Source organism: Puma concolor, chromosome A1 (genome assembly GCF_028749965.1).
Source record: "Puma concolor isolate L17-30 chromosome A1, mPumCon1.1.hap2, whole genome shotgun sequence".
Taxonomy (NCBI): Eukaryota; Metazoa; Chordata; class Mammalia; order Carnivora; family Felidae; genus Puma; species Puma concolor.
The window spans coordinates 60,948,518-60,964,069 of record NC_141667.1 but is presented as its reverse complement, the minus strand read 5'-3'; the positions used below and the strand labels follow the sequence as shown (position 1 = coordinate 60,964,069).

Genomic DNA, 15,552 nt, shown 5'->3' with positions numbered 1-15,552 from the left:
GGAGGATGAGAAAGGGGCTGGGCTGAGTGTAGCCCAGGCTGCTGCCAAAAGGTGATGCCTGGCTCTCTTGTGATAAGTTTTTCTTAGAGCTGAAGTCTCTAGTGATGAAATTATGTACTTCCCAGCACTAAGTAATGATAATGACATGTCTCATTGGGTTTCTCTTTTTGCTATGGCTTACTAGGAAGCTCACACTAAAGTTACGCTTGAATTTTCTCCTCTTTCCTTGTTTTATTTTTGGCCTCTTATTTCCTTTCAATTACTATTGCTTTCAGTTTTACTGTATCTACTTTTTATGTAAACTATCTCATACATACACTTCTGTTTTATCAATCAATTCTCCCGCCCACTATGTGCAGCAGCTTTGTTGGTTCTCACACTTTGATAATAATGATGATGATGATGCCAATAGTAATGATATTAGTAATGATAAAAGAAGCCAACGTTTATTAAGTGCTTGTGGCCTGGCAGGCGCTTTTCTGAATGCTTTAAAAGTGTGATTTCATTGAAACCTATGGTCATCCTATGAAGTAATATTTATCAGCCACACATTATAGATGGGGAAACCGAAGCATAGAGAGGTTAAGTAAATTTACCCTACATTATAGATTCAGAAAATAGCAGAGCCAGTTTGAAACCTAGACAGTCCATCTTCAAAATGTATTTCCTTGTCCAGTGTGCAACACTAACTAAATTATCAGGCCACTTCAAGCCACTGCATATCAACTCTAGGCCCAGAAGGTTTTGGATCTCATCCTAGGGAGTACTGATGAGGGCTTTGAGGCATTGCTCACCATTGCCCCCAGCAACAGTGGTTGCTGGCTCCTTCACTGTCTCATGCTCTGGGTACTCCTTCCAATCCTGTGCCCCTGTCCAGCAAGCCAGACTCAAACACAGGACTGGGATACAGAGAGGCAGCCCCAGGCATGGGCCCAGCTGGGATCATGGAGGGTGGCCAGGCCCTGGCTTGAGAACCATATCATTTGTATAAAGGTCCATGTCCAGGCAAGACAAGGGCGAGGTGGGACAATCAGGGAATGATACACAGGCCAAAAAATAGGAACGAAGGAAGACAGAAAGCCAAGAGGTCCTCTGGCTGATCCTTACTATACCTATTATGTGCCAGATACTTAATTACATAAGCCAGTTATTCTTCTCATTCTGAAAGAAGGAAACTGAGCTCACAGAGATTAGGTGACTTGTTCTAGGTCATTCAGCAGTATAGGTATAAGCATGGAAATAACTCTTTGTAGGAAAAAAGTCTCACCATATTAGTGTAAGTATTTCATTCTAGGAGATGGGAAGTCCCCCTACTCCTAGGGGCTGTGGTTAGAGTTGGGGATGTGGAGGGAAGGCAATACCCCCAGTGGCTAGAGTCTGAGGAATGCATGGGGGCACTGGGGGAGATCCAGCATGAGAGGAGGCTGCTTCTCTCCAGGCTAGGTGGCGGTGGGGCAGGGGGTGAGAAGACTTGGCTGAGTGCACATGGATAAGAGTGAGGAGCCCCTAAACCTCCAAGAAAGGGGTGCATGCACCCAGCTCAGTGCTTTCTCCATTTTCTACCCTGGATGATGAGAAAGGGGCTGGGCTAGGTATAGGCTGGGCTGCTGCCAAAAGGTAATGCCTGGCTCTCTGTCCATATATCCTTACCCTTGCAAGGAAGGGAGGGAAAGAAAGGAAGAGAAGGAAAGAAGGAGGAGGAGAGAAGATATTTAAACATGAGCTTCTATGCTTTTGTGAGGTTTATCATAGGAAATCTTTGTTCTTAGGCAAACACCGTGGGCCTGTCAAGTGAAAGGGAATGAAAGGTGTCCTCACTGGCCTGTGATTTGCATGGGAGGCAGACGGGGCTTCACAACTAGCACTGGCAGGGAGCATATAAGAGAGCCAGAAAAGGACACTGGCTTCAGCAATAGTCTGAGATCCCTGTAATAGAGGACCAGGAAGGAGTCAGAAGGAAATGGACCACAAAAAGCCACAGAAAACCTCTTGGTTCCTTGGAGGACAAACAAACAAACAAACAAACAAACAGCTTCACAAAGAACAACAACAAAATGAGAGGAGACATTTAAAGCATTTTCTCTGAAACTTCATTTTTATTAATTCTACCCTTAATATTACTGGAGATTTGCCACAACCTCCAGCGAGGACTTTCACCTCCTAGAATTTTGTGCTATCTCTATGTGACCTGAAGCCCAATGCATAATGGTAGTCATGATAAAAATAAGAACAGTGGTGTCCACTTGTTGGGATGAGCACTGGGTATTGCATATAAGCCAATTCAACAATAAGTTATATTAAAAAAAAAAGAACAGTGGTGTCCATTGTTTATTGAGTGCCTACTATGTGCCACACATGATACTGGCTGGGCACACCATTTGCTCATCTCAGAAATGAAGGGTGGGCTCTTTAATAGCTCTGGAGTCCTTTGTTTCTGCAACTGCTGGCTGCCACTGAGCTCGCAGTTTATCTGTGATTAGATCAGACCATAAAGTAACCCCCCCTTCCCTTCTCCTTGTTAAAATTCTGCAGTGTGGGCAGGGATCCAGAAATGGAAAAGCCTTCATTGCAGTTGCCTGCCAATGTGTTGCAGTGCCACAGTGGATGGAGCACTGCAGAGTCCAGGGCTTGACAACTGTCCCTGGTAGGTGTGTGGTGTGTGTGTATGTCAGGGGGTGAGGGTCCCTTGCAAGCTCAGGCTATAGGCTCTTCTGCTGGCTCCCACCCAAGGCACCTCTGGTGGGCACTCAATTTCTTCCAGGCCCCAGGGAAGCTCCCTGATCTAATAAAGATTTGAGGTCCTTGGGTTCTGCCAGACCACACTCATCTTGGGCAAATCCTTCTTCTGCCTCCCACAATTTCCTCATCTTCAAAATGGAAATGATAATGCCTGGTCTTGGCAGGAATTATTGTGAGGCCAAAATTGGCTGGTAAATCTGAAAACACTTTGAAAACATTAACATTGCTAGTAAAAAGTGGAGGGGTCACTGGAGCCATTCTTATTTTAGTGTAAGTACATGCATGTTAATCAACCAAATATGTTGGACTGGTTTACACAGAAACATAAATCTCTTTGGAATGGGAAGACTTTTCCAATTTATTCCTAACAGCTGTAGATAATCTATAGGATGAAGTTACCAAGTGTAACTTAGACTAAATAACAGCGAAACAGAGTTCCCAGGTGCCACAAAACCAAAGAAGGTGTTACTAATGGGGGAGGCGTTTCCTGCCTGCTTCTACTGCCACTGGATCCCACTCCCATGCTAAAACAGGAAGTGTCAATGTCTCAACATTGGAAAAGAACCTAGAAATGACCCAAGCCAACTCTACCCTATGAATGAGTCTGTTTATACGAATGCAAATCACTGGTCTATTTGTCGGCTTTTCTGGACTTGAGCTGATGGAGAAGGGGGTGAGACATAACCACTGAACCTTGCACCCCTCACTCCCATCTGACACATAGAGTTATTTGTCTAATGATAAATCCAAAAGGGTCCAGATTCTTCCATATGTCTGAGGAGGCAGGTTTCCCAGTGTCTGGTCCCAAGAAGAGTAAATAAAATTATTTAAAGGTAAAAGACTACAACCTAAAAAGTGGCAAGAAAATGTTCCCAGTGATGCAGGGAAAAGAACTGCAGCGAGAGATATCAGAAAAACCTTCTGGAAATGCTGACTAAAATATAGAGGTATATTGGGCTATTGCTCTTTCCTCTATAAGAAAAAGCTGGACAAAATGGCCATAACTTGCATCTGATGGTAGTAAAACTTTTACCCTAGAGAAGGCAGGCTGGAGGTGACCTTTCAGAAGTAGCAGCAGAAGGATCCAGTGCCTCTAGCCAGGAGGACATGTGGACCAAACAACTATCCTCGTAAGGGCAGGTACCCTAAGGTTTATAGGAGAGGCAATTCCAAGAGATACGGAGTTCCCACCCTTAACACTGAACAGCCAAATGAATGAGTCACTGACCCACGAGAACTTATTAAAGATGCAGGAGAGAAGAAGGCAAGAGAAAGGGATAATGAGGAAGAGAAGAAAAGGAGAAAGGGACAAGGATAAGGAAGGAGAAATGTGATGCAGAAGGGGGCAAGAAAGGTGGCAGGGCAAAGAGGATTGGGGGAGAAGATGGGGAGAGAAATCAGGAGAGAAGGGCAAGAGTAAACAAAAGAGGAGACACAGGGAAGGCAGGAGAAGGGAATAAAAGGAGAGAGGAGAAGGAACAGAGGGGAAAGGTTTCTGCTGGATTTGTAACATTTTCTTTTGAAACTAGGCTGTGTTTTTTGTTTATGTTCATTACATTCTCCTCCATGCTGTTTTGCAGGCCTGAAACATTTTCTAATTTTTTTAAAAAAGGAATATCAGGGAGAAGAAAGAGACTAAGAATGAAGAGGACGTAGAGGGAGATGGCAAGACTATCTTCCCAGCTTTCTTTGACAAATGTAATCAGAGGGTTGGGGTTTGGAACCAAATAATAGAATTGGTGGCTTCCTCATCCATGTGAAAGGTATTTGGGAGCATGAAGCTGGTTTTGTCCACTAGGTCCAGTTCCAAGTAAGGCACCTGAACCTGAACCAGATGGAAGTCATGATCCTTCCACCATCCTCACTGCTGCATTAGAGAACAGAGCTCCAGAATGGCATCCAGTTCCACTTCTGCCTTCAACTTACTATGTCACCTGAACAGCTCAACACATGTTCCCTGAGCTCCTGCTCTGTGTCAGGAGTCATAGTGGGGGCTGGGATACAAACCCTTTCTTTTTGAAGAGTTTATGGGTAGAGGAGAACTTCTCAGAGCCTCAGTTTCCCCATCTGCAGAATGAAGGGGTTTGACTCAGTGGTTTTCAACTTGGGCTTGTTTGGAGCCCTAGGATTCCAGGTTGTGGCTCAGAGTGACTGGGGGTGCACTGCATCCCCCCTTTTCTAGAACTTTATTCTTTATTTTAAAACTTTCTAGCTTTATTCTGTCTCAGATATTGGGATTGGACTTAAGCTTGAATTCAGAAATATTATTTCACTTCCAAAGAAGATATGAAAGCCATTGAATGAGATACTCCACAAGGTCTAAAGTTTTAAAGCTCTCTGTTTTGTTTCTAACGTTGTATGAGTCCTTAAAGACTCTAATGATAAGAATTCATTTGGTCATTCACTCAATAAATGCTTATTGAGGTTCTCAATAAATTGGGACAATCAACAAATAAATAAACAATCTAATAAAACAGGGTAGTGGCCACAGAGGACATGGAGGATGGAGTAGAGATTAGGGAGGGCCTCTTGGGACATTCTTGGAGCTGAGGCTACATCAGTGCGAGTTCAGCCTTGGAAAGATCTGGGAGAAGGGCAATCTAGACGAAATGAACAGCCAGTGCAAAGACCAGATGACAGAAATGAATCCAGCATGTCCAGGACTGGAGGATCCAGGTCATAGACAGCAAAGGTGAAAGTGGTATGACATAAGATGGAATGAGGAACATAGGCGAGGCAAGATGCTGTAGGTTCTTGCAGATTTTGTAAAGAGTTGGGACCTTACTTTAAATTCAGTAAGATATCTTTGGGGAGTTTCAAAGAGAGCTCTGATGTGATCTGATTAAACTTTATAAAGATCACTCTGGCTGCTGTGTGGCGGATGGATGGTAAAGGGGGCAAAATGGAGACCTTTCTTTGTTGGTATGGATGATAGATGGTGGAGACACGAGAATAAGTAGTAGAAATTGTGAGAAAAGGTCAAACGTGGCACATTGAAAAATGAGAAAAAGATTTCATGATCACTACATATCCAATACCTTTCTAGACTCCAAATATATGAGTTCTGATCTTAACCTCACCTTTTGGTGTCTAATTTTGCCCAAGTACACCTATGCTTAGTAATTCCAGAAGGCAAAAATAAAGCCAATTCCCTTTAACTTCTTGACCATTTGTGGGAAAGTATAGATTCAAATAGGCCCCAAAATGTACCAACTCTCTGTTCCTTATTGAGAAGGCTGCTGGGGCAGTTCTCAATTGGAAAGACAAAGACTTGGGCCACAAACATTAATTCTTTAATTTCAGATAGGTATGCAGTAATGCACACCAACAGATCTGACCAAGCAGTTAACTGAATGTAAATGGAAGGGAATCTAAACTTTGATGTGAAGAACCACAAGATCTAGTGGTAAGTGATCAATAATTATTTTTGAAGTGTCTCCCAAAAAACTCAGCACTATGCCTCATACTTTGAAGAATATAAAAGGAATATGAGACATATTCCTTCCTTTTACATATGTATCCTTCATCTGGCAGAAAATGACCAGTGCATAAAATAGACATCTGGCAGTCCAAATGGAGTGGGGGGTAGTAGGGTGGGGACTGGTGCTCTCCACCGGATCCAAGCTGGCATCAAGGGAGCTTGGGTTCCAGCTCCACCTCTGTGTCTTAGGACAAGTAATTATTCTGGAAGTGATTCCTCTTCTTTAAAACAGGGGTGATGTTTCCCAACCTTCCTAGTAGGGATTACATGGAATTTGAAAATGCTTTGTAAGTGGTAAAGTATGGTATAAATAGTAAGGGTTATTATTACTGACTCTAAGTACAGAAGGAGAAGGGAGATGGCAATGTATCAGCAAATAGAGCCTTTTCTGAAAAACAAAAATCTAATCAAGCCTCCCTTGCTCAAAACCCATCAGTGACTCCCCATTACCTAAAGCAGGAGGTGGCAAACCTCAGGCCAAATCTGCTCCATTGCCTATTTTATAAATTAAGTTTTACTGGAATACAGTCACAGCCATGTCTGTGACTGCTTTCCTGCCATAACAGCAGAGTTAAACAGGTGCAACAGAGATCGTATGGCTAGGAAAGCTGAAAGTATTTACTATCTGACCCTTTAGAGCCAGAGAGAGAGAGAGAGAGAAACTGCTGACTCCTGGCCTAGAGGATAAAGTCCAACCCGATTTAAAATGTAAAGTCTCCTGGTACTTGAAGCAAGATTTGAATATATAAAATGAACCAAATACCTTCCTCCAAGTCATCCCCAACTCTGTACAACATTTTGTACCACTTCCAAGAGATTCATTCCATATGAGGAGGCATTATCAGCTACCTCCTTAGTGCTACAATGGGGATCAAGAATTACTCTTTTTTGTAAACTCCACAATGTTTATCACAGTGCTCAAGTTATAATGTGTTCTCAATAAAGCTTAACCAAATTCAATCTGAGTCGTAAATACAGCAAATATAGTACACTGAAGGACAAACATTTCATTTGCCCCAGAGACCTACTGTTGATACATCATTGATAATATATCATTAAAAGCAAAAGCAATTGGGAAGTGAATTAATTAATTTTCTCTTAATTAATTAGTTGCACAAGTATTTATTCCATGACAACTATTCCATGCCATAGAAGCTAAGGCAAATTAGGTAATATGGATTATACTCATTGCTTTGACAAGAAGTAAACACCAGTTCTGTGTCAAGCTGGAGGTAAGGGCCAGGGGTTGAAAGTGACTACGACCACCTTCTGTTTTCAAGGAGCCTGTAGTCTAATTGAGGAGGCTGAAGGTCAGCAGATAATCATGGCACAGGGAGACAAGTGTAATGCCAAAGTGGTAGAGAAAGCATGGAGATGCAGGGAAATGGACAAGATCCCTGGGAATGCTGTATTGTACACTTCCTCCTCTATATTTACCTACAGTTTATTCCCCCAAGGAAAAGTAAGTGAGCCAAGGCCCACTCACTAGTATCCCATGGTCTCCAGTTGAAAGCTATCTGATGAGCTCACATTGTGTTATTTAATATAGATAATCTTATTTAATCCTCACAACAACTCTGATTTTATGAAGGCCAAGTCACTTGTTCCAGGTCAACAGTCAGGAAATGGAAGATTATACTCCCAGTCAATCATCATCTAAAGCCTAGGCACTTAACCCTTTACTGTATAGCCTAATTACATGTCAGAGAAGAGGACTAGGAGTCTATTTTAGAGAAAGGTTTCTAACCTACAGATATTGTACTAAATGTTTCTATTCCTACTAAATGGACACTTATTTCATGAGGACTATCAAAAGTGGACCAAAGGCATGGCTGGAACATAAATAGTGTGTGTTCAATAAGTCAATAATCAAGGGAGGAAGGAATAAAGTGTTGCAGAGATCAGCAATAACTCCCAGTCACTGGGCATGCAACAGACTACTGCAATATCTCTGGGGAACCATTCTGAACTCTGGACAAGATATTAATTAAGCCCTAAATACCACGGCTAGGGAACTCCCTATCAATTAGTGGCCAGCTAGGAGCCTGTGAAGACCTGAGGCCTACAGAGGGTGATTCCTTTTAACCAGGTGTACTCACCAGAACATCTGTGCAAAGGTCATGATGGGAATTGGGAACAGAAGAATTGAATATAAACAAGCAATTTTTTTAAAGTGGAAATTTTTATATTTACTAAGCTTCCTAGGTTATGTCTAGGACACAACAGTTTCCACATTAACTTAATTATTCAAATTGTCATTTTCAACTTTTCATTCCAAATGTAGTATAAAACCAATAAATATATGGAAAAATGCCCAATCTTAAATTCCATAATGTGAATAATGATATATAATTCTTTCCCATTTTATTGGCAGGGATTGGCAAACTATGCCCTTAAAAAAAATCATCAGACTGACCAAACACAGCGACAAAGAGACTCTGGTAAAAGTCCTTTTCATGCAGTAAGGGTGGAATTGCATAGTAGAACTTTCTGGAAGGAAAAGGGGTAATATCAATAAAATGTAAAATCTATGAGTACTTAGACCCACTAATTCTTGTTCTAGAATTTGTTCTAAGGAAATCATGTTCCAAGATTCACATACTTTAAAAATTTTATTTACAGCATTAATAAAACCAACTATTTAGAAACAACTTAAATATTTACACACACAAAAATACTATTTAAATAGATCATAGTATAACCAGACAATAGAACAACAGAGTCCTATTAGCCTACCTAAAAGAATGGTGTGAATCTATTTGCTTTAATGTGGAACTTCCTCCATGCTGTTTGGTTAAAAAAAAAAAAAAAAAAAAAAAAAAAAAAAAAAAAGGCTTCCTGTAAACCTGCAAGTGTATGCAGTATGCATGCAATGAATGTGCAGATGGTACCAGCAAGATGCATAGAATGAACTTTACCAAATCAGTGATGCCTAGTGGCTCTTTCTGGATGGTGAGATTTTAGGTGATTTTTTGTCCTTCCTTTTTTTTTTTTTTTTTTTTTTTTTTGATTATATACATTATTTGAAGTTTCACAATGAACATGTAATACCTTTAAAAATGGAAAACCAACTGTTTTTAAATATCAAAAGAAAGGGTACATAAATTTCCTGTAGAAAAAGCAGGGCTAGGGACACCTGGGTGGCTCAGTGGGTTAAGCCTCTGACTCTTATTTTCTGCTCAGGTCATGATTTCACATTTTGTGGGTTCGAGCTCTGTGGATGTGGGCTCTGCACTGACCGCTGTGGAGCCTGCTTGGGATTATCTCTCTCCTTCTCTCTCTGCCTCTCCCCTCTCCCCCAATTGCTCTCTATCTATCTCTCAAATAAATAAACACTTAAAAAAGAAAAGAAAAGAAAAAGCAGGGCTAAACTAGAATAATGGCTGACTTTTAGAAGGAAAATATAGAGGAAAATGAAACCTGTCTGACAGCCTTACACAAGAAGCTTAGTCCTTCCCCAGTCCTAGAGAAGGCAGGAAGGACCAGTGGTTAGGAGCCTGTGTTCCAGGATCAGTCCTTGGGTTCAAATGTCAGTTCCATCATTTACCAGGTGAGCGACATAGCAAATCACTTAACCTCATGTGCATCAGTGTCCTCATTTATAAAATTAGGGACAGATAGCATTTGCCTCTAAGATTGTTGTGAGGATTAAGGACTACAGTAAATGAAAAACACTTATACAATGCCTGTCACATAATCAATGTTCACTAAACATTAGCTCTTATGAAAACCAGCTTCAGCCAATTGTAGCCTAAGTGAGTTAAGTTACCCAGAATGAAGAGCTAATGAATAGTTAAGGAGAGGAAATAGACAGTGGACAATTAGGCAAAGAAATCCACAAAAGTAGACATACAAATATCTAGACTCCGCAGCACAAACATTAAGGGTATGGGCTGTGCAGTTTCAGGCAGGTGACTTAACCTCACAAGTCTTAATTGCTCATTCTGCAGAATGGGGATCACATACAGAAGGCCATTTTAAGGATTAAATGTCAAGTGCTAACATAGTGCTTGGCTATAATAAGTTTTTAATACATATTTGCTATGATTAATAATTATTATTGGGACATATGGGTGGCTCAGTCGGTTAAACGTCAAGCTTCAGCTCAGGTCATGATCTCGCAGTTCATGAGTTTAAGCCCCACAGCGGGCTCTGTGTTGACAGGTCAGAGCCTGGAGCCTGCTTTGAATTCTGTGCCTCCCTTTCTCTCCACCCATTCCCTGCTCTGTCTCTCTCTCTCAAAAATAAACAAACATTTAAAAAAATTGTAATAATTATGATCAACTATGAGATTAAATGGTGAGCTCCCTGTCATTATAGGTAACCAGGTAGGCTTACTTGCTGCATGCAAGGATGACGCAGAGAGGACTTAAGTCATGGAATAAAGGGATGGACTACTGAATTTTTCCAGACCTAAAAATTCTGCAGTCATTGAAACATGAAACTGATTACAAAAGTGGAGTTGTTTGGGACTGTCATACTGAGTGAGGTGGGAACCCATCACCAGCAGGGCTATCTTCCCAGAGAGTAGCGTGGTGTTGCAGCTCCCAGAAGCCAGCCCTGCTTTTCAGATAGGCAAGGTAAGTGTGAGGTAATTCCCCCAAACACTGTCCATTCTCTGTCCCAAGAGTGGTTCTACCTGCTCTGAAAAAGCTGTGGATAGTGGTTCTGGCACTCACAACAAGGAAACCTGGCTGCAGATGAAGAGGACAGTATTCATAGCAACAGCTAACCCATACTGACTGCTTACTGTAGGCCTAGCTTTGTCCTGAGAGATTTGCATAAATGTCTCATTGACTTCTCTCATCAAACTCCTGCATCTGTGTCTATGCTGTGAGCATCACCTGCATTTTAACAGATGAAGAAAAAAAAAAAAATGAGGCTCAGACAGGATAAGTATTACCCCAAACCCTTTAGCCAGGAAGGGACAGGGGTTTTAACTCGGGTCTAAGGTATATTCAGAATGTGAAGAGTCATTGTAGGGCCTCAGGCCAACTCATTAGCATTACAGATGGATCCTATTCCCTTTCAGATCTGCCACTCAATGGCTCCAGCCCCACAGGCTTAGTTGGTCTTTCTCAAGGTAGTTGGGAGCCTGGAAAGCCAAAGTTGCCATGGGCATTATCTAATAATTCCTGACTGGACACCACAGACAGAATACTCAATCAAAGATACCCAAATACTTAGCACTTTTATTTTCCTTTAAAATCCTTTAGTCAACCCAGGCAACATTCAAATTTGTCTCATCCCAGGGCTGTGGGATCCACTGGACTTAGAGAAAACAGATTTTCTTTGCCATGGCCAGGCCAGGGGACAGCTCCCTGCACCTCCCCAGACCTGCACAGGCCTTCAAACTCTGTTCTCAAATCACAGATATAACCTGCCTTACAGACCAGGAAGACCCCAAGGGGGCTACTTCAAAACCTCATGGGTAAGAGCACAGGCCTTGGAATCGTGAACTCCCGGGCTCACATCTCAGCTCCTTACCCTCTCTGAACCTCAGTTTCCTCCTCAGTCCAACAGGAGTTCCAACACTTATAGATTTGTTTTAAGGATTAAGTGAGATGATGCAATATTGGAGAGGCAATGGAGTGTAGAGGTGATGAGCACAGACTAAGTTCAGACGCTGCTATCATTAGCTGTGTGTCCTTGGGCAAGTTACTTAAACTTTCTGAGCCTCAGCTTCAGCTGTAAAATGGGGAAAATGAGAGTATCCACCTCTCTAAGGTAGGGAATTGAAAAGTTGTATCTTGTAAAGTGCTTAAAACAGCACCTGGTAGGGACGCCTGGGTGGCTCAGTCGGTTAAGCGTCCGACTTCGGCTCAGGTCATGATCTCACAGTTCGTGGGTTCAAGCCCTGTGTCAGGCTCTGTGCTGACAGCTCAGAGCTTGGAGTCTGCTTCAAATTCTGCGCCTCCCTCTCTCTCTGACTGTCCCCTGCTTGCACTCCGTCTCAAAAATAAATAAACATTAAAAAAAACACACACACACAGCATCTGGCATATTAGTAAGCACTTAGTAAATGCTAGCTATTATGATTAATACATGCAAAGACCTCAGTATGGTAAAAGTAAGTGTTCAATAAATGGTAAATGTTTTTACTACAAAGTACACCTTCCATGGATAATTTTATGCACATTTATCTTCTGGAAAGCAATTGAAAAATGAAGACATTAGGGGAAAATCTTGTCCTTAAGTAAATGTTACAGTCAAAGCAGAGAAAACTCAGCACCCTGTTGCACTGGCAGGATGCCCTAGGACCTCCGTACTATGCCCAGGCCTCCTTTGCTTCCAGGGGATCCTTTACTTAGCCATTCACTCTTTCAACAAATGCTCATTATACACCCAAAGTGAGCCTAGAAGCAGGCTGGAAATATCCAAGCAGTTAAAAAAAAAAAAAAAAAAAAAAGGCTCCATCCCCAGCCATCCTGGAGTCCACAGGTTAGTGAGGAAGACATACCTAAATACATGCAGACACAAATGGTTCTTTCAGGACAGCTGCAGTTTGTGTTGTGAAGGATGTGCTGAGAAGGTATAATGGGTCTTGCTGTGGTCTAGCACTGAAGGTGTATATGAGGGAGGAGTCCTTGGAAAGGCTCCCAGAGGAAGTGGCACGTAAGCTGGGACTGCAAAGATGAATAGGAGCTGGCTGACGGGTGCCTGGGAGTGAGTGGGAGGAGGAAATGGTCCAGGCAGACAGGCATTTTGTTCCCAGGCTTTGTGGCCACAAGGTGGTTGCCGCACCAGGGGACTGGAAAGAGGGGCGGTGCGGCTGACTTACTCCTAGAGCACCCACTCAAAAGCACTAGGCGAGGATGCTGGGATTGGGAGAGAAACCCAGGTCTGAACTTCATTCTCAGTTACAACTATTCTCTCTTCCCTTTCAGACGCTCCTTGCTGGCTGGCAGGACTGCCAGGCCTCAGACCCCTGCCCCCAGGCCCAGTGAGCTCAGTTCTCACTCAAATTCCCAGAGGCTGCAGACGCGGCTCACTTTGCCTACATGTGAACTTCAGCCAAGACACTCCAACAGGGTCTCTGCCCTCTGAATGCCCTCGGATGCTTCAATCCTGTCATGGTCACACAGCACTGAGTTTTGTGACAAAAAGGGAAACAGCATGAAAGAAAACAATGGCCCCAAAGGAGGAACTTGTGATTGACACAAATGGGGATGTTCCCTTAGGGGCACCATGTATCATCAAAGAAGCCAGCCCCCAGGTCACTGATTTCCCTGTCTGCTTACATGCTATGGAAAGAAGATGTGTTTAAGTTTCCTATAGTTTTACAGTGGAAACTGATGCTCTGGGAAAGGAAGCTGTATGTTCCAGACGTAGCAGGTTTCTTTTGGAATTCACACACTGGGAGTCTGGCGCTATCCCCTAAATGGTACTTTTGTTGTCTTTTTGTTCAAGACAGCAAGCTTCTTCCAGGATCAGAACCGCCTGCCAGCCTCTCTTGATAAACAGCCCACCAGCTCTCTTGGTACATCAGATGTTTAATGATTAGCCTAACTCATTGTTTATCTAAGTGGCAATTACCACCGCAATGAAATAGTATTTTAACTGCAGGGGGAGCATTACGGCTAGTTCTCAAGTAGAATCTACTGTCTGGGAATGGCCAACAGAGCTTCCCATACACAGAGGAGAGGACCACTTCATCCTGGCTGGCAGATCTCCATGCCTGAGATGCCATCATTAGATGCTGCTCCAAAGACCTAAGGAAATGTGCCCCGGAGAAGTGTACGGTCCCAATCCTCTCAACTGAGGCTCAATGGCCCAGCAAAATATGAAAGTGCGGCCTGTGCTTCTAAAGCGTAACAGCCTAGAGTCAGTGGAGTTTGTGAAGCAACCCCACCACCGCAGGAGCAAATCTCAACAGGTTCGATTCAAGGAAGATGGGACCAGTAAGACTCCACCTGGCCTAGCTGAGGCTGATGTCCAGACTTCTGAGGACCAAGGTGCGATGGGTAAGACTCAAGCCTCCAGGCACCATCACCTTCCCACCTACTCACTCTCCTTCCCCAGGTCCCAGAAGGCAGGGGGCTTTCGGAACATTGCGATCCAAACCTCCCCCAGTCTCAGGAAGCATTTCCCAGTTTTCAAAAGGAAGAGACTCACAGCCAGCAAGTCCCTGGTAGAAATGCCAACAGCATCCCAAAGTGCCATCCAGGTCAACGGCAACCTCTCTGAACAGGACATTGTGTCCTCTGACCTTGCCTACTTAAGATTGGCTCAGCATCTTGAGGATGGGCCTCGAAGGGTCAAAGTGTCTCATCCATTTCCTCCTAGAATGTCCAAGGTGCAGAGCAATGGGCCTATTAGCATATGCTTGGAAGCAGGGGCTTGGAGGGCCTCAGAGAAAGCAACTGCTGCCATTCAGGTCCCCGATGATATTTACCACAGTCCTACCTGGGCAGCTAGAAAGTCCACTTTCAGCCCAGACAGGTCAGGTGATATAAGCAACTCCATACATCCTTTGGTTGACATATGTCCAGGTGATGGGAGAACAGTGCCACTATCAGATTCAGAAAGATCCCCTTCCTGCTTAAATGCCACCAGCGATGCCAGCCACATGCCAGGCACAGGGAAACTTAAACCCGAATTGCTTTTGCCCAAAGACAACTCTGATGACAAAGACCTTGGACCATTGTCATCTCGGTCAAAGGAAACATGTGTTCCCTCACCTCCACGGACTCACCGCTCCCCCTCACCAGGCTCCCACAGCCAGCCAGCCCATCCGGGAGGGGCTTCAGACTATTCTTCATCGAGCAACAATCACCAGGATCTGCTGTCACTCAAAACTAACAGTGTGTCAAAATCTGTCCCCATGTGTCAGGAGCAGATGGCAAAGAACCCCACCCAGTCAGACACCCAGGACTTTCAAAATTGTTCAGGAAACAGTCACCTCCCAGCTCCTCTTCCAAGGAGGGAGACCACACTGCAGAGCAGCAGAGAGACTGGTGGGATTAATCCAATTCACCTGGCACGGGGGGAGCTCTGTGATCTCCAAGGCAGGCTGCAGTCGGTGGAGGAATCTCTGCATTCGAACCAAGAGAAAATTAAAGTCCTTTTGAATGTAATCCAAGACTTGGAGAAAGCTCGAGCTCTCACAGAAGGGTAAGGTGAATTTTTTTTTTATATTGAAAACTACTGGGCTAAGTCATTTGCCAAGACAAGGGCAGAGAGAGAGCATTGGTTTCTGTTAATAAAATGTCTCCAAAGTCTTTGAGGTTCTATGGTTTCCCCAAGTCATTACCAATGGCCTCTCTTTGTTGCAGATGGGTTTCATTAATTTCTAGGCTTTGGTGGATTTCCATTGCTATTTGTTTTTGTTT

The 15,552-nt window shown here is 43.3% G+C and overlaps 2 protein-coding genes across 5 annotated transcripts in view; one reads left to right on the top strand and one right to left on the bottom strand.

The window, feature by feature from the left end:
* The window catches only part of DOCK2 (dedicator of cytokinesis 2), a 418,455-nt gene that overhangs the window by 184,196 nt on the left and 218,707 nt on the right, over positions 1 to 15,552 (bottom strand). The window lies entirely within an intron of this gene.
* INSYN2B (inhibitory synaptic factor family member 2B) overlaps positions 1 to 15,552 on the top strand; it is a 120,977-nt gene that overhangs the window by 86,151 nt on the left and 19,274 nt on the right. For all 4 annotated transcript variants that reach the window (XM_086713092.1, XM_025924914.2, XM_086712906.1 and 1 more), the window contains one exon: positions 13,108 to 15,334. In XM_086713092.1, the coding sequence (XP_086569218.1) occupies positions 13,989 to 15,334 (1,346 nt within the window). In that variant the 5' untranslated portion in view covers positions 13,108 to 13,988. The remainder of the gene's footprint in view (positions 1 to 13,107; positions 15,335 to 15,552) is intronic.